The sequence below is a fragment of the Podarcis gaigeae genome, assembly GCF_964106915.1.
Source record: "Podarcis gaigeae genome assembly, chromosome: 6".
NCBI classification, from domain to species: domain Eukaryota; kingdom Metazoa; phylum Chordata; class Lepidosauria; order Squamata; family Lacertidae; genus Podarcis; species Podarcis gaigeae.
This window is the reverse complement of record NC_139682.1, coordinates 14,112,280-14,140,253: the sequence shown is the minus strand read 5'-3', so window position 1 is coordinate 14,140,253 and position 27,974 is coordinate 14,112,280. Positions and strand designations below refer to the sequence as shown.

At 44.1% G+C, this 27,974-nt stretch overlaps 2 protein-coding genes and 1 long non-coding RNA gene across 4 annotated transcripts in view; 1 reads left to right on the top strand and 2 right to left on the bottom strand.

Moving 5' to 3' along the window:
* LOC310847220 overlaps nt 1–27,974 on the top strand; it is a 197,388-nt gene that overhangs the window by 39,996 nt on the left and 129,418 nt on the right. The window lies entirely within an intron of this gene.
* ANKRD60 (ankyrin repeat domain 60) lies at nt 10,530–22,705 on the bottom strand. The gene is made up of 4 exons (XM_083744707.1): nt 21,774–22,705; nt 18,544–18,674; nt 15,018–15,183; nt 10,530–11,139 (listed from the first exon to the last, which is right to left on the bottom strand). The coding sequence occupies exons 1-4, from the start codon at nt 22,048–22,050 to the stop codon at nt 10,865–10,867; spliced, it is 849 nt and encodes a 282-aa protein (XP_083600833.1). The 5' UTR covers nt 22,051–22,705; the 3' UTR covers nt 10,530–10,864.
* LOC310846963 (serine/threonine-protein phosphatase 4 regulatory subunit 1-like) overlaps nt 23,766–27,974 on the bottom strand; it is a 42,695-nt gene continuing 38,486 nt past the window's right edge. For both annotated transcript variants that reach the window (XM_083744183.1, XM_083744182.1), the window contains one exon: nt 23,766–27,654. In XM_083744183.1, the coding sequence (XP_083600309.1) occupies nt 27,500–27,654 (155 nt within the window). In that variant the 3' untranslated portion in view covers nt 23,766–27,499. The remainder of the gene's footprint in view (nt 27,655–27,974) is intronic.

Genomic DNA, 27,974 nt, shown 5'->3' with positions numbered 1-27,974 from the left:
AGCTTCCCCAGAAGATCAGACTTTTTTGTGATAAGGAAAGTGATGGGAAAAGGCACTGGGAAAGGTGGAATAGCACTTACCTTGACGCAGTGCCCATCCCAGGAAACAAATGAAAGTGGATGCTCCTTAAATAGTTGCCTAATCTCCCCGCAAACAACTCAGGATGAATGATCAATAAATAGGTTGCTTGGAAGCACATGGCTTCCCCTGAAAGAGTCTTGGTAGTTCACCCCATACTGCTATCATCAGTCTGGATAGCTCAGTTGGTTAGAACGTGCTGCTGATAACACCAAGGTTGTAGGTTCCATCCTCGCATGGGACAGCTGCATATTCCTGCATTGCAGGGGATGGACTTAGATGACCCCCAGGGTCCCTTCCAACTCTACAATTCTAGGATTGCCAGCACCCGTCAATAAACTACAGTTCCCAGGATTCTTTGGAGGGCGCCATCTGGTTTAAATGTGCATTGGAAGTGCTTTAAATGTATGGCTTATGGATCAGCCCCACAAGACAGCCTCACACCCATGCTCTCTTTGAGGATTCCTCCTGTCGCCCACTCCCTTCAGTGCGAGTCTTTTGGCCAAGGAACAGAAACACATCAATCTGCTTCGCTGAAAGATCACTGCCGTTTCCCCCCACCTCAGACCGCCCTCTGCACTGCCACTGCCTCCTCCTCCTCTGGGGCAAGCCAAAACAATGGGGGGGGCAATTCGCACGGGCCTATGATATTATTATTATAATAATTATTATAATTATTATTATATTAAATTTGTATACCCCCCACCCCCCCGGTAGAGACAAAAGGCAAACCTACATTTCCCATCTGGCTTGAGCCAATTACCAGCGTTGCACAACCCTGTTTCTGGATGGGCACCCTCTTCCATGCTCAATTTCCCCCCAAAAAAAAAAAAAACGCAATTCCTCCAGGCTACAGTCTGACAACCAAATCCTCTCCCCACTGGTAGAAAGAGCCAAGCAGTCTCACGCCTTAGCCTGACCTCAGCTGACAATGTCTTCCTTTTTTTCTGTGTCTACAAACACCCTCCTCCTCTCATCTCCTGGCCAAAGTGAGAGACGGCTAGTGCTTTCAAGCTCCTTGCTGGGGAGGCAGGATGAGTTCCACTGCTCCAGCTGAATCTCCTTCCCTCTCGCATTGGCACAAGTTAGACGCTGCTGAACAGCCTTAAAAGCCGGCTGGGAGATAGAAAAATAAGTGAAATCAGGCAATGGAAGCACAATTTCTCTGCCTGAAGAGAATTAAGCATTCTCCGTTGTGCTGTGTGGCACTGCTAGGCCTGTTCTGCGCAACTAGACCTCATTTAAGGAAAGAGGGATCTGGCCCAAGCCTCCCTATAATGGCCCTAATTCCTGTGACCACAGAGCACCTTCCATTCCCTGCATCTCTACAGCCAATTGATAGTGATCATCAAGTAAAAGGTAAGGGACCCCTGACTATTAGGTCCAGTCATGACCAACTCTGGGGTTGTGGCGCTCATCTCGCTTTATTGGCCGAGGGAGCTGGCGTGCAGCTTCCGGGTCATGTGGCCAGCATGACTAAGCCGCTTCTGGAGAACCAGAGCAGCACACGGAAACGCTGTTTACCTTCCCGCCAGAGCGGTGCCTATTGATCTACTTGCACTTTGACGTGCTTTCGAACTGCTAGGTTGGCAGGAGCAGAGCAACAGGAGCTCACCTTGTCGCAGGGATTCGAACCACCGACCCTCTGATTGGTAAGTCCTAGGCTCTGTGGTTTAAACCACACCGCCACCCGCATCCCAAGTGATCATCAAGACACAATGGCAATTCCAGGCTGCCACTATCTTCCGGTGGGGCTCAATCACATACCGGCAAATCTAGGTTGGCGGGATACAATATGAATTGGCTCTCTCGCACAGAAAACCCATACCTTCCAGCACTTCTCTGATGAAAACAGGGCCGTCCTAAGGAAAAGCGGGACATTCCGGTATCAAATCAGGAACAGAGACGGCTTCTCTAAATCAGGGACGTCTGTGGAAAATAAGGGACACTAGGAAGGTCTGAAAACCTGCTTCCTCAAAAGAGCGAACTTTTTATAACGAAATGAATGGGGAAACAGTACTTGAAAGTATGAGATAACTTCATGTTATCTAGCCTCCCTATGAAGACATCAGAATGTTTGCTTGGTAAATAGCTGGTGGTGTTTAACTATCAAGCAAGCAAGGATGAATGCTTAACAAACAGATCACCTGAAAGCAACTATGGGAACTTGTGATCTAATCACACGAGGCAGAGGCGCTCTCACTAAGGGTAGGAAATGAGCTGTTTTCTTCTGCAAATGTTACAGCTGTTAGCAGCTGGAGGACAGAGGGAGAAGAAGGGGGAGGGGGACTTTTCCCATCCTTTGGCCCCGCTGGGAAACTCAACAAACCTGCTGGAGCTGGAGCCAAATGTGGAGAGTGCAACTGAATGGGACGCAACATTTCTTCATTTTATTGCCGGGGGTTGGACTAGATGACCCTTGGAGCCCCTTCAATTCTGCAATTCTATTATTCTGTGCTCTTCCTCTTCCCTGTAAATGCCATCCGTTCTTGTCAAGTCACAGGCCATCTTCTTCCACCCCTACAACTACACTTGCCATCTCTGCAGACATGTTTCCATTTCAACCTCTATATATATATATATATATATATATATATATATATATATATATATGCTTTCGTAGATTTTCACGGGTACAGGAATGCAGGTTTTGGTGTCCTCGGGTGTCTTCCCGTGTAAAAGTTGGGGTGTCTAGGCGACGTTTCGACGAGGTCTCACTCGTCATCTTCAGGCTGGTGCTTTCGGCTTCTTGTTACTGGAACAGAGCGGGATCTCAATGTTTGAGTTCCTATAAATACTGTAGAGGGGGTGTGGTGTCTAGCCTCCAATGTTCTGGGCAGAGAGGAAGTTCCCAGGCTAGTGTGCCTTTTCTTCTTTTGTTCCTTAATTACTTGAGAGATACCTTGAGTGATTTCTTGAGTGATATCCTGAGTACCACTTAGGTGGGTCATTAGGTGTGGATTAGTTGCTAAAGTCTTTGTGTCTTGACCTCTTGAACTTTGTGAAGAGTTTTCCTGAGAAGATGGCTGTATTGCACTTAGTTGTGCTTTGGCTTGGCTTCGTGTATAGGGGCGAGCTGTGGTTTTGTGGCTTGTGTCAGCCAGATCTGTGTAGGGATTGCAGGGGGGTGCAGCATCCGGAGGTGCCACCATGGATTGGCTACTGGATGGTGTCAGTAATTCATCTGTGGAGAGGGTCTGGGTTTGGGTCTGGTGTGGTTGATTGGTGTTGGCGTTCTGTGTGCCTCTGGATCTGGTGTCAGTTTTTGTGGAGAGGGCTAATTTCCAGATGTCAGGCAAGCGGGATGTGTCGTCACGCTTGTTCATGTTGTGAGGGTGTTTCTCTATCTCGATGGCTTCCATGATTATTCTCTTGTGGTGATGTTCCGTGTTAAAGAGCAATTTGGAATCTGCAAAATTAATTTCGTGTCCTGTTTCTTTCATGTGTTGGAAAAGAGAGGAAGTTTTTTCTTCTTTTTTTCAACCACACCAGACCCAAACCCAGACCCTCTCCACAGATGAATTACTGACACCATCCAGTAGCCAATCCATGGTGGCACCTCCGGATGCTGCACCCCCCTGCAATCCCTACACAGATCTGGCTGACACAAGCCACAAAACCACAGCTCGCCCCTATACACGAAGCCAAGCCAAAGCACAACTAAGTGCAATACAGCCATCTTCTCAGGAAAACTCTTCACAAAGTTCAAGAGGTCAAGACACAAAGACTTTAGCAACTAATCCACACCTAATGACCCACCTAAGTGGTACTCAGGATATCACTCAAGAAATCACTCAAGGTATCTCTCAAGTAATTAAGGAACAAAAGAAGAAAAGGCACACTAGCCTGGGAACTTCCTCTCTGCCCAGAACATTGGAGGCTAGACACCACACCCCCTCTACAGTATTTATAGGAACTCAAACATTGAGATCCCGCTCTGTTCCAGTAACAAGAAGCCGAAAGCACCAGCCTGAAGATGACGAGTGAGACCTCGTCGAAACGTCGCCTAGACACCCCAACTTTTACACGGGAAGACACCCGAGGACACCAAAACCTGCATATATATATATATATATATATATATATATATATATATATATATATATATCCAAAGGCAAGTCAAATAGAAAGTGCCACATCTTAATGACAAACATTAGATGCTGGTCTGTTTGATTAACATAATTTCTTCCTGCAGTTGATTTTTATATATACATATATCAAAAATTACTTCCAGATCAGTTGTTTCCCCTCTCATTTAAGTGCATGGGTTGTGGGGAGGGGATTGCAAAGGGGGCGGCCAAATCTATTTTGACATGAAGCACTAATGTGTCCTTTGCTGTGACCTTCTGTCTGCAAGTTCGCGTTCTCACCTCTCTCCCTGCTCTTTAGAAAATACAAATCAGCTCCGACCACAGCCATTGGTCAAGAAGAGCTCCTGCTGGCTCCCCTCCAAGCCTCCGGGGTTTCTGGAGCAAATAAAAAGGTCCTTTCTTATGACACATATTTAAATTTAGCACTAAGCAAAGTGGAGGGTGGAGGTGGGAGACGGAGGAAAATATGTAAAATGTCAGCATCTGACAGGCAGAAAATTAGAATTCATTCCCCTGGGAATTAAATGGACTTTTCTGCTTCTAGTCACTAACCATGACAAGGTTAACATTTTTCAGCTTAATGACTAAGGACATTAAGTGTGCATGTGAATAAGGAATAAAATTACTAGAGGGTACTTGCTTAAGTGTGCGACAACAGAGATGACAACGGAACTGGGGCTATGTTAAATCCAGCAAGCCGGGACCGTCCCTCGTGGAGGGCTCATGATTATAGTGGGAGTTCTGAGCACCCCAATGATGGGCTTATCATGATCACTGAGTACTGCTAGACAAGAAACTCATAAACCTCTTCCTCGCAGCTTCTGAGGGGCAGGCTACCCATTGCACACACATTTAAAAGGAGCCTGGCTACGTCTGCTCAGATCTGAGGCCTCCTCACCTACCAGCCAGGAAATGTGGATGGCTCAAGGTTATCATACCCACAGGTAGGCGTGTAAGGAGGCAGCGATTTCCATGCCCTCCTGCATTCAGCGCAATCGCCGCTGTTCCCGTTCTGCTACAGTTCGACTTCTGCTAAAACCTACCTTATTTGTCATGCTATGCGCTGTGTGCAATTAATTATTATGCAGTTGATTTCTATGTATTGCAATGGAAGGGAAACACCAAAAGCAACATAGAAAACAACATAATTCTTTATGTAACATTTGTGGTCTGAAAAAATAATAACTGTATGGAATACTGCTCTTGTTCACTTGTGTGATATCCAGCCTCGGAGGAATGTGTATATAGTGGCAGTTTCCACTCCTATTTTTGTTTCTGACAGAATTCTCCAACATCCCTATCTACAGGAGAAAGGGGGCCATTTGTTATCTTTCATATTTATACATACATACATACATACATACCCTTCCACTCTGGGCGGCTTTCAACAGAACATTAAAAACTGAATAAAACGTCAAACATTAAAAACTTCCCTAAAAGGGGCTGCCTTCAGATGCCTTCTTAAAGTCAGATACTTGTTTACTGCCATGACATCTGTTGGGAGGGCCTTCCACAGGGTGGGCGCCACTACCAAGAAGGCCCTCTGCCTGGTTCCCTGTAACCTCACTTCTCGTTGTCAGGGTACCGCCAGAAGGCCCTCAGCAGGCTGTTAACATTCCCAAGAGTTCAAAGGGCCTTAAAGACTTGTTTTAATTGGTCTTCCCTTGAGTAATTCTGGGTCCACTTACCACCCCAGCTGAACTAGTGTTATAGTCGACTGTGTTATGTTTTACCATCCTACAGATTACTAACAAATTGAATGGGTTTTATTATTTTGCTTTTCTTCATAATTATGTTCTTTTTGTGTGGTGGGTTTTTTATTGTTCTTCTAAGATGAGCATTGCCTAGAAATTTAACCTACAGCTATGTTAAAATAGAAAAATAACTAGGTCCTGTGGTATGGTCTGAAGGCACATTATGAAGCTAAGCAGGTCTTGTTCTGGTCGGTTCCTAAATGTGTAACCACTTGGGAAATGCATGTATGCTGCCTTGAGATCCATGATCGAAAAAGAGTGGAATATAAACATAAATAGGATAAAATAAATTATGCAGCAAAAGCACCCACACCTCCTTCCTGTGTGCAAAGTAACACATGCATCTCACTACATACCACAGCTGTCAACTTTTCCCTTTTCTTGCGAGGAATCCTATTCAGAATAAGGGAATTTCCCTTAAAAAAAGGGAAACGTTGACAGCTATGCTACATACATGAAAGGGTGACAACTCCCGATGGGCAGTGATGGTGCCAAAGCTGGCAATCATATAAAAAGTTTCTCCGTACTTAGAAAATCAGCACTACAACTTCTCCTTGACATGCTAGATTTCTGCATGCAAGACCAGGTAGGGGGTGCATTGAAAATGTTTGGTGCCCAACCTGCACCCGCAGAGCAGCATCCCATGACCCTCCTGCTAATGTAGCTTGTGTGGTCCTGAGGCAGTTGCCTCGATCGGGTGCAATTTAGTAGTTGCTTTCATGCGGCTCGTGATTTCTCCCGGTGATGGACTGATCTATATTCCACATTCTTCTTGCTCAGACCGCACTCTCTTATTGCTTTTGGTCCCTGGCCTCATTACCTCATTCTTCTCCTCTCTGCTGCGAGCCCCATAAGTCACTTATCAGACCCTAATCCCAATATAGCCAAATCATTTTCAATATGTTTGCTCTGCTCAGGAGCTCCTTCTCCAGCCCCACACTCACAGCGCTGTTTTGTAGCCTCAGCACATTTAAGACACTCTTGAAATTACATCTCGCTCAAGGTCATTGTGCAGAATTTTAAAACGCTCTTCGGTTCGGCGCGCCATCCCTGCACCTGCATTAACTCTCCTCTGATTATCCTGTTTGTTGTCGCTTACAAATTAAGTAAAAAGGAAGGGGAATCCAAAGATACCCACAGTCACTTCCTCCAACCCACCCTTGATCTAGGCATAATCAGATATTGGCGGGGGGCAGAATCAGATAGGCATGTAATCAGCTGAAAAGGTTTACAACAAGCTGGCTCCTGTATCCCAAACCAATCTGGATGTGTCATGAGTCTCTTTCTATGGTTTTGCTGTTCCCATGTTCCACAGCAGAACATGCCTGTTTAATGACAAACTGAGTCTTAGCTACATAGGCAGCTGTCCTATGTCAAGTCAGACCGTTGGTCCATCTATTTCAATATTGTCTACACTGACTGGCAACAACGCTCCAAGGTTTCAGACGGGGACACTTCCAAGCCTTACTTGGAGATGGTGGGGCCTGAACACACACACACACACACACACACACACACTGAAAACTGCTCTGAGGTGTCCTCATAGCGAGTGGTCTATACAGTGGTACCTCTGGTTGTGAATGGGATGCACAATAAAAAGAAGAACGCATGAAGAAGAAGAAGAAGAAGAAGAAGAAGAAGAAGAAGAAGAGGAGTTTGGATTTGATATCCCGCTTTATCACTACCCTATGGAGTCTCAAAGAGGCTAACATTCTCCTTTCCCTTCTTCCCCCACAACAAACACTGTGTGAGGTGAGTGGGGCTGAGAGACTTCAGAGAAGTGTGCCTAGCCCAAGGTCACCCAGCAGCTGCATGTGGAGGAGCGGAGACGCGAATCCGGTTCCCCAGATTACGAGTCCACCGCTCTTAACCACTACACCACACTACACCAGCAGCGAAACCTGGAAGTAACCCTTTCCGGTACTTTTGGGTCGCCGCAGGACGCAACCTGAAAAGACATAACCTGAACCGAATGTAACAAGAGGGCTCTACAGGGCTCTCTTAGGCTGGGGTGGGGAGAAAAGCCCACGCTTTGGGGAGATGCATACCCAGTGCTGACAGCCACAAGTAACTGTGAAACAGCAAAATACAGTAAGCTGGGGGGGGGGGGGGACATAGGAAATTGCCTTGCACTGAGTCAGATCACTGGTCCACCTAGCTCAACATGTCTGCCCTGACTGGTTCATCAGGGCTTCAGAAAAGGGTCTCCATTGCACCAGCCCTGCCTAGAGATACTGCGATTTAACTCACAGCCTTCTCGGTGCAATGGATTATCTGCAACTGAGCTACGGTCCTTGAGCTATGGGAAGATGAAGACAGCAGGAGGTCCACACCATGCAATTTGCCCTTCTCAACAGGGCCTTCTCGGTGGTTGCTCCCAGACTCTGGCACTCCCTCTCGAGGGAATATAAACAGGCTCCCTCCTTATTGTTCGTCCACTGGTAAAGATCTCCTTGTTCCAACAGGCTTTTGGAAACAGGCTGCTTCTAATGAAAGGGCTGGTGCTGTGCTGTTTTAATTGCAATCATCTTTAATAGATCTTACAGATTTACAAGTAGTTTTGATTCTATGAAAGTTTAATTGCTTTCTAATGATCTGGCATTTAATAAAAATCTTTTTAGCTGTTCCTATTTTACCTGTAAAGACGTGGGTGGCGCTGTGAGTTAAACCACTGAGCCTAGGGCTTGCTGATCAGAAGGTCGCGGTTCGAATCCCCGCAACAGAGTGAACTCCCGTTGCTCAGTCCCAGCTCCTGCCAACCTAGCAGTTCGAAAGCATGCCAAAGTACAAGTAGATAAATAGGTACCGCTCCAGCGGGAAGGTAAATGGCGTTTCCGTGTGCTGCTCTGGTTCGCCAGAAGTGGCTTAGTCACACTGGCCACATGACCCGGAAGCTGTACGCCGGCTCCCTCGGCCAATAAAGCGAGATGAGCACCGCAACCCCAGAGTCTGTCATGACCGGACCTAACGGTCAGTGGTCCCTTTATCTTTATTTTACCTGTAAGTTGCCTTGAGTTAGGGAAAAAGGTGGGGTATAAATAAATTAATAATGATAATAGTAATAATAATAATAATAATATCAATACCACCACCCCTGGGATAGTTCTGGTGAAAAGATAAGCTGTGTACATAGCTGCAGGCTGTGAAGCAGCCCTGCTTTGTGTCCTTCCTCCTTTTGTGTGCATGACAATCCCATGCCACAAGGCAAATACCAAAGTGACCCTTCTTCATCTGGCTGTGTTGGATGCTCCTGCCTGCAGCCAACCTTCAGTTTTGCAGGTTCATCTTTGGAGTATCCTACCTGGTCTCTGGAGGAATCTGAAAGACCAAACAGCGATTAGCTGCTTGGTGTCTGATCCTTGAGCGCCCTCTACTGGGTACTGTTAGAATGGACATTCAAAACAGAACTAAAAGGTGTCTTCAGTGGCGAAATATTTCAAAACCAGGGAATGGGTTCTTGTCGTTGTCTTGTTGGACTGTGTATGTGATAAAGGGGAGCCATACCGCCTAGGACCCTTGTACCTACAGGACCTCCTCTCCTGGTATGCCCCACGGAGGACCTTATGGTCCGCAAATAATAACATCTTGGAGGTCCCGGGTCTTAAGGAGATTAGACTGGCCTCGACCAGGGCCAGGGCATTTTTGGCTGTGGCCCCAGCCTGGTGGAACAAGAGACCAGGGCCCTGCAGGATTTGACATCTTTCCACAGGGCCTGCAAGACGGAGCTGTTCTGCCAGGCCTTTGGTCGGGGTGCTGTCTCCCCCTCTTCTCCTTATAAGAACTTGCATGAAAGTGCCCCCCAAAAAAAACTTTTCTCACAGGCTCATATAAGATCAGTATAAACAGTTAGGCCTGGTGAGCATTTAAAGTCCCCATCCCTAATTTGCGGGTTGCCATCTGATTTGATTTCACTTTGATCCTAATTTGATTTTAGGATGCATTTTAATTGATTGCTTGATTTTATGGTAATATATATTTGATGTTAGCTGCTCTCAGTCTGGTTTTGGCCGTGGAGGGCGGGGTATAAAAAAAATTATTATTATTATTATTATTATTATTATTATTATTATTATTCAATTTGTCCCCGTGTCAGTTTCAGTTTATTGGTTAGTTTTTCTAATAAGGCTATTTCCCAAACTACAGTGGTACCTCTGGTTGCAAATGGATCCGGCTGTCTTCTAGCCATTCCCAAAAGTGCTGCTGACAGGGTCCTCCAAGCATTAGATGAGCACATGGCTTGTGCCAGTAATAACCCATAAACATGACATGCAGATAGAAGTAATGAGAAAAAGTACCCCCACCCCCAAATCCAATAAAATCCAAGGTTGGATTACTGCAATGTGCTTTACATGGGGCTTCCCTTGTACTTAGTCCTGAAACTGCAGCTGGTGCAGAACACCATTGATTCCATATTACACCTCCACTAAGGTAGTTGCATTCATTGCCCATAGGCAGTGAGTTCCACAGATCCCAGAGATGTGCTTAGTGTGTCCTAGAAACCAGGCTTTTCGTATTGTAGCTTCAGCCCTCTAGAATCAGTTACCAGCTTAAATTAGACAAGTACCTACTGGTTTGTTTGTGACCCAATCATTTTATGGGATGTCAGTTGCACAATTCTATAAATCATTTTATTGCTCTTAACTTTATAATTCATTCTACTGTACAGCACTTTGGTAATGTTGGGTGGTGAAGCAGTTTATAAACCTGCATTAAACAGACACAAACACACACAGGGATGAAAGTGTCATCCATTAATTGTGTGTTTGAGAAGGGCGGTGTTAACTTACAGAGGCAACCATCACTTACACAAACAAACAAAACCTAAACTGAACAATTTAGAGTCCATGCTGCACTTCTTCCCAGATAAACATTCGATGATGCTCAGACCAGGCGCTTCTCAGCAAGTGATCAAAGCCCCTCCACTGGATCTTAGACTCGGAATCAAGGTTCCACTTTATCCACCGATTTGACCTTGATAGCAGCGAGCTGAGCACTTGCGCCTGCCCGCAGCTTCCACTGGTACCGAAAGAGCCTCCGCTCGCATTCCTTCTGCCCCCACAGGCGGGCCAGCATCACAGCATTTTGGCCATCATTGTCTTCATCACTAATCTTGGCCCCGTAGCTAAGAAGCAGGTCGATGCAGTCGCAGTGGCCCGAGGTGACGGCAACGTGGAGGGCTGTTCTACCCAGCGGCGTTTTATATGCCAAATCAGCACCTGGAGAGGGGGAAGCAGACAAAACAAGGGTTCTAAGAGACCAGAGTTTAACATATCAAAAAACTTTTGTAAGACAATACAGTACAGTCATACTTCAGGTTACAAATGCTTCAGGTTGTGTTTCTATAGGTTGCAGAATGCCAAAACCTGGAAGTATCAGAACGGATTACTTCCTGGTTTCGGCGGTGACGCATGCGCAGAAGCACTAAATTGCGTTTTGCACATGTGCAGAAGTGCTGAATTGCAACCCACGCATGCACAGATGCGCAGACACAGGTTGCGAACGCTGCAAGTTGCAAACGTGCATCCCACATGGATCACGTTCGCAACCCAAGCGTCCACTGTAAACTCTTTAACCCTCTAATGCAGTGGTCTTCAACCAGTGTGCCCTGGCACCCTGGGGTGCCTTGAATGATAGTCAGGGGTGTTGTGGGCAGCACTGGCCTCTGTCCCTCTTCCCTACCCTCCCTCCTCTGATGCCCTCTTGCATCTCTGCCTCCCAAAGGCTTGTATGGCTTTGTTGCAGCAGCCCCAGCTATGAGCTCCCTAGGCAAATGGTGCCTCTGGGGCTGGCCAGGGGGTGCTGGTTGCCAGGAGCTGAGGCGGCCTCAGAGTAAACAAGTAAGTGGGTGAGGGAGCCCAGCCAAACAGTCCACCAGCCCTTGCTGTTGGGAACAGATGGAAAAGTGGGAGGCCGGGCAGGGAGACAGGCACATAGCTGTCAACCGTCCCTTATTTGGCGGGAAACTCCCTTATCCCAGCGCCGTGTCCCGCTGCTATCCCTTACTGATGATGTCCCTTAAATTTCCCGGGTTTCATGCTCGCCCGGCTCAGGAGGGAAGCAGCGGCTTGGGGTCCTCTGCCGTGAGAGAGAGCGCACACTGGCGCCGTCGTCCTGGCACGAGGAGTTCCATCGGCCCTTCCCCGCCCAAGAGAGGGGGGGAGGGAGAGAGACTCTCGCCCACGCAGCCCACAAGTCCGGAGGCGGCAGCGGTGGTGGCAGCTGAGGAGGCGGCCTGAGGGAGGAGGAAGAGGAGGGGATGGGGAGGGACGCAGAAGGGCAGCGCTTCAGCGGGTGCCACGGCGTCACAACCGCTTTATGCCGGATTAACAGCATCTGCCAATCCTACCAATGTATGTAACTCTTTACAATAGCAAAATCCCTTATTTTGGCTGCTTATACCTTATTTTCGAGGCTGCTGGTCCCATATTTTAAAATCTGTAAGTTGACAGCTATGGACAGGCATCGTACTGGCCTTGCTTGTGGTTGCTGTGTGCAAGGCCTGCCAAAGGGGAGCGGCAAAGGGGAGCGGCTGGGGAAACCCAGCCAGATGGGTGGGGTATAAATAAATTGTTGTTGTTGTTCTGCCATACAGGCCTGGCAGTGCCCACTGCTGCCATTGCTACCTTCCAAGTTGTGTAAGGTGCAGGCTTCACATTCACCTCAGCTTCAGGATCTGTCCTTCCAGTGAGCACTCAGGGCTGATTTCCTTCAGAATGGATAGGTTTGATCTTCTTGCAGTCCATGGGACTCAAGAGCCAGTGTGGTGTAGTGGTTAAGAGCGGTAGTCTCGTAATCTGGGGAACCGGGTTCGTGTCTCCGCTCCTCCACATGCAGCTGCTGGGCATCATGATCAAATTTGCAGATGACACCAAACTGGGAGGGGTGGCTAACATCCCAGAGGACAGGATCACACTTCAAAACGACCTTGACAGATTAGAGAACCGGGCCACAACAAACAAGATGAATTTTAACAGGGAGAAATGTAAAGTATTGCACTTGGGCAAAAAAAAAATGAGAGACACAAATACAAGATGGGTGACACCTGGCTTGAGAGCAGTATATGTGAAAAGGATCTAGGAGTCTTGGTTGACCACAAACTTGACATGAGCCAACAGTGTGACGCGGCAGCTAAAAAAGCCAATGCAATTCTTGGCTGCATCAATAGAAGTATAGCATCTAGATCAAGGGAAGTAATGGATCCAAACTACAAGAAAGAAGATTCCACCTAAGCATTAGGAAGAACCTCCTGACAGTAAGAGCTGTTTGACAGTGGAATTTGCTGCCAAGGAGTGGGGTGGAGTCTCCTTCTTTGGAGGTCTTTAAGCAGAGGCTTGACAACCATATGTCAGGAGTGCTCTGATTGTGTTTCCTGCTTGGCAGGGGGTTGGACTTGATGGCCCTTGTGGTCTCTTCCAACTCTATGATTCTATGATTCTATGACCTTGGGCCAGTCACACTTCTTTGAAGTCTCTCAGCCCCCTCACCTGTTTGTTGTGGGGGAGGAAGGAGAATGTTAGCCGCCTTGAGACTCCTTAAAGGGAGTGAAAGGCGGGATATCAAATCCAAACTACTACTACTCTTCTTCTTCTTCTTCTTCTTCTTCTTCTTCTTCTTCTTCTTCTAGAGTCTCCTCCAGCACCATAATTCAAAAGCATCGATTCTTCGCCGATCAGCCTTCTTTATGGTCCAGCTCTTACTTCCATACATCATTACTGGGAAAACCATAGCTTTAACTATACAGACCTTTGTTGGCAAGGTGATGTCTCTGCTTTTTAAGATGCTGTCTAGATTTGTCATTGCTTTTCTCCTAAGAAGCAGGAGTCTTTTAATTTTGTGACTGCTGTGACCATCTGCAGTCATCATGGAACCCAAGAAAGCAAAATCTCTCACTGCCTCCATTTCTTTCCCTTCTATTTGCCAGGAGGTGATGGGACCAGTGGCCATGGTCTTAGTTTTTTTGATGTTGCATTTCAGACCATATTTTGCACTCTCCTCTTTCACCACAAAAAAAATTCCTTCCAGTAGCACCTTAAAGACCAACTAAGTCAGTTCTTGGTATGAGCTTTTGTGTGCATGCACACTTCTTCACCCTCATTAAAAGGTTCTTTAATTCCTCCTCACTTTCTGCCATCAAGGTTGTGTCATCTGCATATCTGAGGTTGTTGATATTTCTTCCGGCAATCTTAATTCCTGCTTGGGATTCATCCAGCCCAGCCTTTCGCATGATGACTTCTGCATATAAGTTAAATAAGTAGGGGGACAATATACAGCCTTGCCATACTCCTTTCCCAATTTTGAACCAATCAGTTGTTCCATATCCAGTTCTAACTGTAGCTTCTTGTCCCCCATAGAGATTTCTCAGGAGACAGATGAGATGATCAGGCACTCCCATTTCTTTAAGAACTTGCCGTAGTTTACTGTGGTCGACACAGTCAAAGGCTTTTGCATAGTCAATGAAGCAGAAGTAGATGTCTTTCTGGAACTCTCTAGCTTTCTCCATAATCCAGCGCATGTTTGCAATTTGGTCTCTGGTTCCTCTGCCCCTTCGAAATCCAGCTTGCACTTCTGGGAGTTCTCAGTCCACATACAGCTTAAGCCTGGCCTGTAGAATTTTAACCATAACCTTGCAAGTGTGTGAAATGACTGCAATTGTGTGATAGTTGGAGCATTCTTTGGTGTGAAAGCCATGTGTTATATGACGACCAGCTCACCATATCATTTTAGGCAAATTAACCTATTGGACTAATGCTCTGTGATCAAATTGTATGTAATAGTTTTCTTCTGACCACTAAGGATGACCAGCTGGGCTGAAACACATCTGGTCTTGGACAAATTTTGGTTATATCGGTCATATAATGGTTTTGATCAAGTTTCAGCTCAACAGACAAGTCCATTTGTTATTATACTATCTTTGTAATTTTATCCATTTTGACCCTGGTTTTTACGTTGGACTGAAACTGTGTTTCACTTTCCTACAATGTTTGGAAGCAATTGACTTATTTATTCCTAACCACCTTGAACTTTGAGACTTGCAATATTGAAAACATCAGCCTTAGACAGCTACAAGGGCCCCTTCAGAATATAGGGATGCTACCATTTTGAATCAGGAAATCCACTGCATCCAAACGACCCCTGCGCGCATTGATAAATAAAGCCACAAAGGTTCGGTGTTCTAACCATTCGCTCCTCTCCGCTGGTCCTAGGGATGTGGAATAGGCTGTGGAAAATGTGGAAGACATTGCACCTCCTGCAACAACAATCTGGCAATGGAAGACACAAAACAAGTATTGACTCATTATTTAAACAGACTTGGAGGAAACCTATTGCACACTGTGAGCGAAGCCCAAGCTGTTGGAAAGGCAGTAGAAGATGGGCAATATTTTTCCTGTTTATCTATCAGCGGGTTTGCGGCATCACCTTCCATTTGGCTTCTGGACTTCTCTGCCAGACTCGTCATTATGTGAGGATTGAATCATTGTGGGAAGGGCAATGCAGAAAATAAGCCAATATGCTGGAAATGTTAGAGTTGCCATATGTCCCCTTTTCCCAGGACACATCCTTTCTCTCATGGGTATGTAAAATGAGAGTCGTCATAGCGATCCATAGTTCAAAGTAGAAGTTTGCAAATGTGTCCTCTTTTTTCGCTTTTCAGAATATGGCAACCCTGATATCTTTCCCAAATGCATGCAGATTAGCAGACAAAGGCTATTCAATGCAGGCTTCCTCAACCTCAAAGATGTTTTGAGACTACAATTCCCAGCATCCCTGACCACTGGTCCAGCTAGCTAGGGATCATGGGAGTTGTAGGCCAAAAACATCTGGAGGGCTGAGGCTGAGGAAGCCTGATTTAATGTGAATGTGAAGGTTGGATGGTTTCAGGGAGACAGAGATATTGCTAGGGTATGGTATTTATTCATTCAGAGCCCAAATTTCCCAGGGCAGCTTATATAGAGAGTTCAAATTATTATTATTATTATTATTATTATTATTATTATTATTATTATTATTATTATTATATACCGCACCCATCTGTTTCCCCAGCCACTCTGGGTGGCTCCCAACAGGAATGATAATAATAATAATAATAATAATAATAATAATAATAATAATAATAATGTGATAAAACAACAGACATTTAAAACTACCCTAAACAGGGCTGCCTTCAGATGCATTCAAAAAGTCAGATAGCTGTTTATTTCTTTGACATCAGATGGGAGGGTATTCCAGAGGGTGGGCACCACTACCAAGAAGGCCCTCTGCCTGTAACCTCACTTCTTTGAATGAGAGAACGGCCAGAAGGCCCTCGGAGCTGGACCTCAGTGTCCGGGCTGAACGATGGAGGTGGAGACGCTCCTTCAGGTATACTGGACTGAGGCTGTTTAGGGCTTTAAAGGTCAGCACCAACACTCTGAATTGTGCTCAGAAACGTACTGGGAGCCAATGCAGATCTCTCAGGACCGGTGTTATGTGGTCCCAGCAGCCACTCCCAAACTGGTATTGAACTCAGTTATCTCATTCTTTTTTGGCGTTCTCTCCCAGCAGTGATGGGCTAGGGATGAAGCTCCTCTGTTTATTTTACAGCAGGGATAATGATGTCACTGTTTGCTGTTTGCCAATTCCACTGCAGGCCAAAGAAGTTTGTCTCAGAAGGCAATTCATCCAATAAAGCGGGAGAGACCAACTACATAAACCTTGCATGGCTAAGGGTTAAACTGCAACCCTTGTTCTGAAACATTTCAATATCCTTTTATTTACTATGGCAACTGAGCACCTCACAAAACAGCGAGCAAGCCTTCAAGTCCGAACAGAACACTCCATCAGTGCTCAGTCGGTAGAGCAGGACGCTCTTAATCTCAGGGTCAGGGGTTCAAGCACCCATGTTAGGAAGAAGGTTCCTGCACTGCAGAGGGTTGGACTAGATGACCCTCGTGGTCCCTTCCAACTCTACAATTCTATGATTCTATGTTAAGCAAGTTGTGAAGGGGTAGGGGGAAAGCAGCCTGGCTATTGATGCCGTAAGTAAAAAAAAACCAACTTTTCCCTATATATGTTGGGAAACTGTGTACTTGAGTCATTTAAGGTTTGGCAGACAGCCAGAAGGCAATCTGAAGGAGTAAGTCTGCCTGGTGATAACAGAGACATGGAGACCACTCCCTGATTGGTCAAGCTCTCTCAAGGGAGTGATAACTGGAATGTGCTAGTTCAGGAGTTCAGTGTTCAGAGTTTGGAGCTTGAGTTCTGTGTCAGTATACGAGTTGTGAGTCTTACCAGAGAGAGCTAGCAAAAGATCCATGTTCTGTTCCTGTAAATAGTCCACTGTATATAATAAACACCTAACTACAAGTTCCTGGTTCCTGCTTTGTCTATCCTGTCTGCAGTCAAGTTGCCAATTGCTTCCGTGGATTCTGCGTTTACTCTGCTAGGTCTGGCTAGGTTTTGCCAATAATATAGTCTCAGCAGGGGTCAACAATGACAGGCCGCTGCACTCATCAAGATGGGGGTGTGCAGCAGAGAGGTTAGGGAGCTACAGGTTGACAATGAAGAACGGCCTCTTCTACAGTAGCTCCCTGTTTGTGGAATGCTCTCCCTGGGGAGGTTCAGCTGGCGCCTTCATAATACATCTTTAGGTGCCAGGCAAAAATGTTCCTTTTCAACCAAGCCTTTGGCTGACTATATCAGATGCCCTTTTAAATGTGTTTTAGGGGGCTTAAGGGGTTATTGGTTTGATATTGTTCCTGTTTCATCAGACTTGGCAAAATATTAAGCTAAAGCAAGTTAAGCAGTGCCAATTTTAACTTCACGCAGTAAGCAAAATGGTGACCCTGAAGATTCTCTCTCTTGTGCATCTAATAATAATAATGCCTTTATTGTCATTGTACAACCTGTGAAAAAGAGTGAGTAAAGGAAGTTATAGAAATGCCACTACCCTTTAAGGAAAGGAGCCAAACTGGTGCTGCCTGATACAAACAAGCACCAAGGCAGTATCTCTAGATTATTATGTGGCTGCTTTTAATGTCTCAAGTAACTGGTTGCTTTAACAAGGTGGCAGAAGTATCAAACTTCCTGTTTCTGCTAAGCACTTTGTGATTTTGAGAACTTGTGCTGTATTCAAGGTGTACTTTGATACTGGGCAGAGGATGTACAGTGGTGCCTCGGGTTACATATGCTTCAGGTTACATATGCTTCAGGTTACAGACTCCGCTAACCCAGAAATAGTGCTTCAGGTTAAGAACTTTGCTTCAGGATAAGAACAGAAATCGGGCTCCGGCGGCGTGGCGGCAGCAGGAGGCCCCATTAGCTAAAGTGGTGCTTCAGGTTAAGAACAGTTTCAGGTTAAGAACAGACCTCCGGAACGAATTAAGTACTTAACCCGAGGTACCACTGTATGTCAAAAATGCATATATATCCTCTGACTTTTTATGATACGGTAAAACATTTGTGCAAAAAGAGAAACTGAGAAGGGAAACAGCAGCAGTGTGCGACATGGGGACAACATTAACATCCCCTCTCCTACTATGGAAACATTGATTTCCTCAACATAAAGACACCCTCACAAATCACCCGCTGCAGTTTCTGTATAAGAAATCCCCCACCCCTTTAGAAAAGAAAAGAAAACCAACCTTTTTGTTGTTTCCTGTCACAGCAGCAGTCACCAATTGCCCCCAGGAGTCTTCTGGCCATATTCGCATAGTGATGGTTCCTCCAGGAATAATGTCATTATGCTTGAACATAGAGTGGTCACTGAGATCCACTGCGGGAGGAGATAATACGAAAAACTTCAGAAGGTTGCAAGGCAAAAGATGATGATAGAGATGTGGAAAGGAGGGTTGAAAGACCAAGATCAATTTGCAGGGAGGAAAGGGAGCAAACATCAGTCCACTTGAAGGTCTCAGGGTGACTTGAAAGGCAATGACATTTACCATAACAGCTCTATTTTAGGGCATGAATTTCTCCCTAGTCCCTACCCTTAACACACAAAATAATTTCCTGTAATATGCACAGGGATCACCTGTGCCTCCACAAAGCAGCCATTTACAAGCCAGCCCTGAATTTTGAGCCATCTATACACAGCCCACGGTAATCTGGGTATCTCGTAGAAAGGCAATTAATTGCCATCATCGTGTTTGTTTGTTTTTTAATCAAAACATTGAAGCAACCAAGAGAAAACGAAGAAGGCTGTCTCCAGTGTTGTGCACTTAAGTGCTAGACATGGATCTGGGAGATCAGGGTTCAAATCATAGAATTGTAGTGTTGGAAAGGACCCTGAGAGTCCAAACCCCTTGCAATGCAGAAACATGCAACTGTCCCATACAGGGATTCAACCAGCAACCTTGGCATCAGCATCAGCACATCAGCTCTAACCAACTGTCATGCGACTCATTGAGTGATGTTGGGCCAGTTATTGCCTATAGGTCTACCTTATCTCACAGGATTGGTTTTGTATGGGTAAAGGGAGGGGGCAGGGATAGACGGAACAGTGTATACCATCATGGGTTAAATAATAATAATAATAATAATAATAATAATAATAATAATAATAATTTATTACTTATACCCCGCCCATCTGGCTGGGCTTCCCAGCCACTCTGGGTGGCTTCCAAAAAAAATATTAAAATACTGTAATACATCACACAGTAAAAGCTTCCCTAAACAGGGCTGCCTTCAGATATTTTCTAAAAGTCTGGTAGTTGTTGTTCTCTTTGACATCTGGTGGGAGGGAGTTCCACAGGGCGGGCGCCACTACCGAGAAGGCCCTCTGCCTGGTTCCCTGTAACTTGTTGGCAGAAAGGTTGTAATTTATTTTTAAAATGGATTTTTAAAGCTAGAATTCTGGCCAAACTTTAAAGCAGTTCACGACAAGAGTCATAGAATCATAGAATCATAGAGTTGGAAGAGACCACAAGGGCCATCAAGTCCAACCCCCTGCCAAGCAGGAAACACAATCAGAGCACTCCTGACATATGGTTGTCAAGCCTCTGCTTAAAGACCTCCAAAGAAGGAGACTCCACCCCACTCCTTGGCAGCAAATTCCACTGTCGAACAGCTCTTACTGTCAGGAAGTTCTTCCTAATGTTTAGGTGGAATCTTCTTTCTTGTGGTTTGGATCCATTGCTCCGTGTCCGCTTCTCTGGAGCAGCAGAAAACAACCTTTCTTCCTCCTCTATGTGACATCCTTTTATATATTTGAACATGGCTATCATATCATCCCTTAACCTCCTCTTCTCCAGGCTAAACATGCCCAGCTCCCTTAGCTGTTCCTCATAAGGCATCGTTTCCAGGCCTTTGACCATTTTGGTTGCCCTCCTCTGGACACGTTCCAGTTTGTCAGTGTCCTTCTTGAACTGTGGTGCCCAGAACTGGACACAGTACTCCAGGTGAGGTCTGACCAGAGCAGAATACAGTGGCACTATTACTTCCCTTGATCTAGATGCTATACTCCTATTGATGCAGCCCAGAATTGCATTGCCTTTTTTAGCTGCCGCGTCACACTGTTGACTCATGTCAAGTTTGTGGTCAACCAAGACTCCTAGATCCTTTTCACATGTCTCTGCAGGAACAGCCAAATCTTTTTGATTGTTCTAGATTCTGACCACATTCTTTCAACGCTGTCTTCAAACCCATATGGGCTAGGGTTTACTATGATTGCTTAATGGCAGCAGAGATTACCAGCATGAAAATTCTGTGTCTTGTACCATAATATCCTTTTTCTCGTGAACATTTGTTTCTTGGTCAAATAATGACTTGCTTAGTAAACTAACCCACCCATGTACAGTTAAACTATCTCAAAATGATAAGATTTAGGGAGGTAGAACTGCAAATGTTGTATTGGATCAACTGCAAAACAAATTGGATCAACTGCTAAACAGTCTACAAATTCACGTAACGTATTTTATAACAGTTATTAAAAGCAAACAGCTAATGATGACTCCTTAAGCAACTAAACAAAAAATATTTCATGTTATGACAACCAATATTCCTATATGAAAAAAAGACTTCGCTGCTTCTCGGCTCCATTTGCCAAACATTACGGAACAATATAGTGTGACAGAATTGCCACCTGCAAGATGAAAAGAAGCTAAAAACCGACACTAAAGGTTATTAATTCAGGTTCCTTGAGGCTGAAAAAATACACTTCAAAGTTCGTGGGCATTGCCTGCACAAATCTTAGAAGCCAGAAAGGTGCAACTGAATAAAATTTTCAGTGATTAAGGATAGGGCTTCGGTATCTTTGCCCCTCTCAAAACTAGAAGAACCAGAATTATACAAAGGAGTAAAAAGTAGGGAATTGTGCTAAATGAAATTATGTATATTGGTATAATTAATACAATTCAGCTTTCCTTAGCACAGAATTTGGATTGCTTGTGTCCAGAATGACACTTTAATCACAGAATACACACAGCCCAGGCTGTATATGTGGCATATAAAATCATATAGTCATGAATGTTACAATACTTGAAGCTGGCAATAAACAGGTAACCATCAATACAAAGTCACCCTTTTTGGTAGACAGCTCTTGAAACTACAGTGGTACCTCGGGTTAAGTACTTAATTCGTTCCAGAGGTCCGTTCTTAACCTGAAACTGTTCTTAACCTGAAGCACCACTTTAGCTAATGGGGCCTCCTGCTGCCGCCGCACCGCCAGAGCCCGATTTCTGTTCTTATCCTGAAGCAAAGTTCTTAACCCGAGGTACTATTTCTGGGTTAGCGGAGTCTGTAACCTGAAGCGTATGTAACCCGAGGTACCACTGTATCCAGTTTTGGATGCCGACTCCCAGCTTAGCTGGTCTAACTCTGAAAGGTGGATTCATTTCCCGTAACACTTTTGCTGATTGTAGAAGAGGGAACTCACCTCTATCCAGGTAGTGGAGGCGTTGGAAATTCACAGGGATCCCGACTAAGAGCTCCAGACGGTTCTTCAGATTTCTTATGGTTAAGTCGCGGTGACACTCGGGCACCGTATAGACCTCATCAGCCTCCACCAGATACAACTTGATGTTAAAATATCGGATCAGGGGAGACTGAAAGTCCCCTGGACGTAATGACCTATGCCGTAAGAGGATGCCGCCGCGAGAAGCCCCCACTCTGAGGGAGGAACTGCTCGCTGGCTTTTTTTTCTTGGCCGGCATTCTTTGAACCACTCATCAGATTGTTGCTATCTGAACCTCTAGGACATCAAAGCAATGATGTCATGACACAGGACAATGCATGGCTGGCAGATCACCAGGGCACAGCCAGTGTGATGTCATGTTGCAGCTAGGACACACCTTTGACAACTTGCAATTGGAACTCCCGGCAGATAACAGACACTTAAATCTCCTTTCCTTCACTATGTATCCCCCACAGCTGGGAAACATAAGATATTAGGTGTCAGGGACTGTGCTGAGGAGGGCTGCACAGATGAGGAATGGCAGGAGTAGCCCCCTCCCTTGGATCAGGATCCTGAATCTTCCCAGGAGCAGTGGGACAGTATAGATTTGGAACAGTGGTTCGCAGAGGGACATAGTTCAGAAGACAAAAGTTGGGAAGAACTGGGTGGTGAACAGCTAGAACTGGGAGAAAGAGAGTTAACAGATTCTGTCTCACTGGAGAGCCTACATCCGCCCAGCCCAAGGTCACGATGAGCAAATAAGGTGGCAGCACAGAAAGCAAAGTAGTTGCGAGATCAGGTTGCAAGACGAGGAAGTGACGAGGGTGACTGGCGGGGGGAGTAGGTGTAAACCTTAATTAGGAGCACCTTTACTCCAAGAATGGACTCTCTGTTCTTTTGCTGTCATCATTAAAATCTATTTCAATGGTAAAAGACATTTTTTCCTTTGTTCTGCTTATCCACGGCCAAAGGGAGAGAGGAAGATGTTTCCCCGAAGCCTGACATTATGGGGTGCCTGACATATTTTGAAGGTAGCCCTATTAAATTGCTTAGAAGGGTTTGCTATGTTATGGTTCCAGTTACAGATAGGTAGCCGTGTTGGTCTGCCATAGTCAAAACAAAAAAATTCCTTCCAGTAGCACCTTAAAGACCAACTAAGTTAGTTCTTGATATAAGCTTTCGTGTGCATGCACACTTCTTCAGATACACTGAAACAGAGGTTACCAGACCCTTCTATATAGTGAGAAGGTGGGGAGGGGTATTACTCAGAAGGGTGGTAGGAATGGGTGATTGGCAGATAGCTGTGATGAGCCTGTTGACGACTCTTAACGACTGCAATAGGTCTTACAGGAAAAAGCAAGGGGTGAGAAGGTGAAAAATGGCTTTGCCATGTATAATGAGATAAGAATCCAATGTCTTTGTTCAGACCAGGTCTCTCCATAGTTTTAAGTTTGGTAATAAGTTGCAATTCAGCAGCTTCTCTTTCCAGTCTATTTCTGAAATTCCTTTGTAGGCCAAACCTTACGCCAAAGAATAAACGGACATAAATCTGACATCAGGAATCATAAGACAGAGAAACCAGTAGGAGAACACTTCAATCTCCCAGGACATTCTATACAAGATCTCAAAGTAGTTGTTTTACTACAAAGGAATTTCAGAAATAGACTGATTCTTATCTCATTATACATGACAAAGCCATTTTTCACCTTCTCACCCCTTGCTTTTTCCTGTAAGACCTATTGCAGTTGTTAAGAGTCGTCAACAGGCTCATCACAGCTATCTGCCAATCACCCATTCCCACCACCCTTCTGAGTAATACCCCTTCCCACCTTCTCACTATATAGAAGGGTCTGGTAACTTCTGTTTCAGTGTATCTGAAGAAATGTGCATGCACACGAAAGCTCATACCAAGAACTAACTTAGTTGGTCTTTAAGGTGCTATGTTATGGTGCGAGTCAACAAAAGAAAGAGAAGTTTGGGAAAACAGTCATTGGATTTATTGAGATAAATATGAATAAAAAGTTACATAGATTCTATGTTTTGACAAAATCAGCGGCACTTCCAGAGTGTCTTCATCTATTCTGGGTCCTAAACATCACCTTTTACAGACATACAACTGCCACTTGGGCAGGATTCCAGGAGGCGCCAAATTTATAACCACATACAGCAGATAACAGCAGGTTTGATTTTGAGGCAAAATGGCTAGCGTGCTTTGGATTACAATATTTCAGTATTGCACCACTTATATTTTTCGCATCCCTTATCTAAAAGCAAAATCTTTGCAACGTTTGTGCGAGGGATGGCAACTTTTGCTCTTTGTGAGGTCCACCAAATTCCTTTTTACATAATTTTAAACAGAGTGAATGAATATGTTACTCCACAGCATATGTCCATCTGCCCAGAGAGTGATCTATAAGGTGCTGTCATCATGCACAAATTACATTGGGGAGCAAGTCAAGAACTGTTGCTGCCCCCTTTTCAGTCATTTCAGTTGTTTATGCAGAAGCGACAAACAAGCCACTGTGAAATGAATGGAGGTTGTGACAGTGAAGTTCTTTGCTACTCTCACCTATTGCCAATAAGAAATGGAATGCAAAACACACAAAATCGGAAGGGGGGAGGGTTTCAATGTTGGAAAGGTGAGGTGAGAGAGGGAAAAGTCGAAAATAACTGCCCAGAATTCTCTCTCCTCAAGTGCATGCAACTCTAGATTTTTAAACACCATTAAAAAAAAACAATTTAAGAACAAAAATCCCATTTTAAAAATGGTCAAAACTCCTGGATTTAGAAAAAGGTGCTATTTTTTAATGAAAATTTTGATTTGTTGCTTCTGCAAAATTAAGTTCAACAGCTTAGTCATGCATAAGTGAAACTAACTAAACAATACCTTCATGAAAACTACTCCAACTTTCTAAAGACACATGGATACTTAGGTTATTTAGTTAGGCTAGTGTAGCAAAGGGTACCTATCAATCTAAATCTAACAACATGGCAGCCCAAACTGGATTATTTTAATGTCCAAACAGCAGACCATATACAATTCTTTTCAAACATTTCTATATACACTTAAAAAAAGATGATCAGTGCTGAAAAAAATTTAACGACCTGTTATGGTCAACAAAACTAAAAACTGGTTAGAACAATTTTAGAAAAATCTGAACTGTTAAAAAATACTTGTATGTTAGCATTAGAAAAAGATATTAAAACTACAAAAAAAACTGACATTTTGCTGAAAACTGCAGTCATAAAAATCATTTGCATTGAAGAGGCATTTTGTTTTAAACATATTAAAACATTTAAGTGTAGAACCACCTTGCAGAATTCACAGAGTTTAAACGTTTTGTACTGAAATAGCAAGGACACATTTCTAAAAGCATTTTAGGATCTTGCAAAGCAAAACGCTATTATAAACGTTAAACACTGTATTGCAATCTGGAGCACAATATTTCATAGTATTATGTCCAGAATTCAGTAGGCAATTGTGGCAAATTAAACCATAAAATAAACAAATTGAGAAACATACCAGGAAGCAAGCTGACAATTCTGACAGTACAACCACTTAATGAATCAAAGTTATTGGAGAGACCATAGTTATGCCCTAGCTAGATACCAGACAAATGCTAAACAGAAAATATTTACTTGCTGCTAAATGTGATTTTGTCAGATACCTTTAAAAAGAGAGAGAGATTCAGTTATGCTTAGCCAAAGGTTACAGTGCTTCCTGTGAGGTTTTCTGCATTTAAATTCCAAACAGCACAATCTTATATCTTATCTACTTGGAAGTAATTATCACAAAGATCAGCGGGCCTTACTTCCAAGTTGCGTTTATGTATAATTGCGCTGTGAGGCTTGCATATTCAAGTAAAGAAAACTTGAAGAGGATACTATTTCATAAGACTCTACTACAGAACTTTTCTACTTATGGTCAAATCATAAATAAATATTAAATTCCAGCAGCAATCACTCCCCTGAATATTCCCTGCTGAAGACCTATAACATAGACATAATTTGCTTCTGTACATACAGTATAATCTGGGTTTCTGGACTCCACAGTCCCTAGAGAAGTTGTTTACTATGTATTTAAAGATTATATTTTCATGGGTATCCAAAGATGAAAACTCATGAGAATGGGCCTACAGTTGGGAACACAATGTGAATCAGCTAGTTGGTGTCATTAATTTTCCAGGACTCTTGCATATAGTATATGAACCATGCAATGTTCAGATTGCTCTGATCCCCCTCCGTTTTTCCTTTCCCATTTATATTTCCACTGATTTATATCCCTTCCAAGACAATGTCACTCAAATTAGAGTTTATAGCCGTAAGCCAGAATTAGTGGGAAATCCAGAGAGGTCTGTGGGCACATGCAACATGATTCCACACGGAGACAGAAAGGTCTTGGGTTTCCCTTCTAGCAGTGGTCCCCTTCACCAAATGGAATGCTGCTCCTAATCTTCAGAACAATCTTTTTGAGAAGGATGCAGTTGGAAGGAGGTGGTTGAAAAGCCCCCACGTGGGAAGAGAAGGTCACGCACAGCTCTTTGGGCAGGACACATTTTGTACCAAACTTTCCACCGATCTTTGGGAGGAGGGGGGGAAGCAACTCTCAAGACCCAAAGTAGAGAAACCCAGATTCCCAGATCTCTGACCTTGCACTCATAAACAAGCAAAAGCTTTTGTGTGGTTCTCCAGACTTTTGAACAAATTCCAATCATAGCCCAGGATTGAAGGCCCAACAGTCTATATCCGCAAGCCTCAAACCACTTACTTTGGAGTAGGCCCAACAAATATACAAGAACTACTTCAGAGTTAGTTGTTTGAGAACTGCAGCTTATATTATATTAATGTAACAGCTTTATCAGAAAAAGACTGAGAGATAACTGCAAGAATGAAGAAAAGCTACCACTATGAAATGAATTTCCTCTCTCTCTCTCTCTCTCTCTCTCTCTCTCACACACACACACACACACAAACACACACACACAGTGACATACTCACAAACACAGAAGAACCAAAAAATGCTACAATTCACAAAAGTGAAGCCCTCTGTTGTTTTTTAAAAATGTCACCTCCACCCAGGGGGAATGAAAATTTACTTTTGCTCTAATAAAACAACTGTGCTGTTTGGTTTTTTTTAAAAAAATGGCTTACAGATATGGATTCAAGTTTTCCGAACTCTTTGCCAACTTTCTGGATGAATTTATATAATAAAATGTGATGCCATTAGCAATGCAACAGTGAGTGTCCATTACAACAAAACGGGTGAAACTCCACATTTTCTATGTTCACTGACTATATAGCTCTGTGCACCACTCTGAACTGGAAGCCAAGTGATTAGCCTTCCCTTGTCTCTGAGTCACCATGTTCAAAAGGCATATTCCTGTTATCTGGGGTGACGATGAAGCAATGAACGTGTACAACTTCACACAAGCAATACATAAATACTTTCTGTAGAGAGGAGTGTCCCTGTCCACATCCTTGAAAGGCAAAAAACCAAAAGCTGAATGATTGGTGGGCATTCCATATCAGTATTGCCAGTCTGTAGATAAAAGGTCAATGTGTTCCTCATTTAAATGACAGTATTAAGAACAAGCCCTTTTCCCTTCGGTTACATTGGTTGCTTGATGCAGTCCTTCCTCCAGGTTCGTTGCCAAAGCAGCAACCTGTTAGCTGAGTCATCAATTTGTGGTCCACACAGACAAATGAAGTTAATTTTGCTTCTCAAGTGAAGTAATGTGCATATTATTGTGTTTTGGTTTGATGGTGGCAAAAAAGGAAACATCCTGGTCCCTGTCCGCCTGCAGAACTAGGACAGTCTCTTCAACGGCTTCAAGGTGAGGGTTGCCAACATTTCTAAAATATACTAGAATAGGGGAGTGAAAGAGAACATTTTAGTCTGAGCCACATTGTTTAGCTGTTCATTTATTATTTTTCCGAAACCTTTTACCACACTCTCTTGTCCAGATGAGCCCACAAGGGATCTTACAGTAACTTAAAACAAACAACAACACACAAATTATAAAAAACAAGAGCCAATAAAAAGTAGATACAAAAAATTAAAATTACTAACAGTGCCAACCATACTCAGAAGCAAGTCCCCTCGATTTCAATGGGACTTGCTTCCAGGTGAATGGGTACAAGATTGCAGCCTAAAACCATGTACAGCAAGGGAAAGAAACACAA

What these genes read in the sequence shown, in the direction of transcription:
- ANKRD60 (XM_083744707.1), bottom strand. Translation starts at nt 22,050, where the DNA reads ATGCCGGCCAAGAAAAAAAAGCCAGCGAGCAGTTCCTCCCTCAGAGTG. An exon ending in TGACAGGAAACAACAAAAAG is followed by an intron (nt 15,184 to 18,543) that starts GTTGGTTTTCTT and finishes TTCCATTGCCAG; the next exon opens with ATTGTTGTTGCAGGAGGTGC. An exon ending in GGATTTCCTGATTCAAAATG is followed by an intron (nt 11,140 to 15,017) that starts GTAGCATCCCTA and finishes CCCCCTCTCCAG; the next exon opens with GTGCTGATTTGGCATATAAA.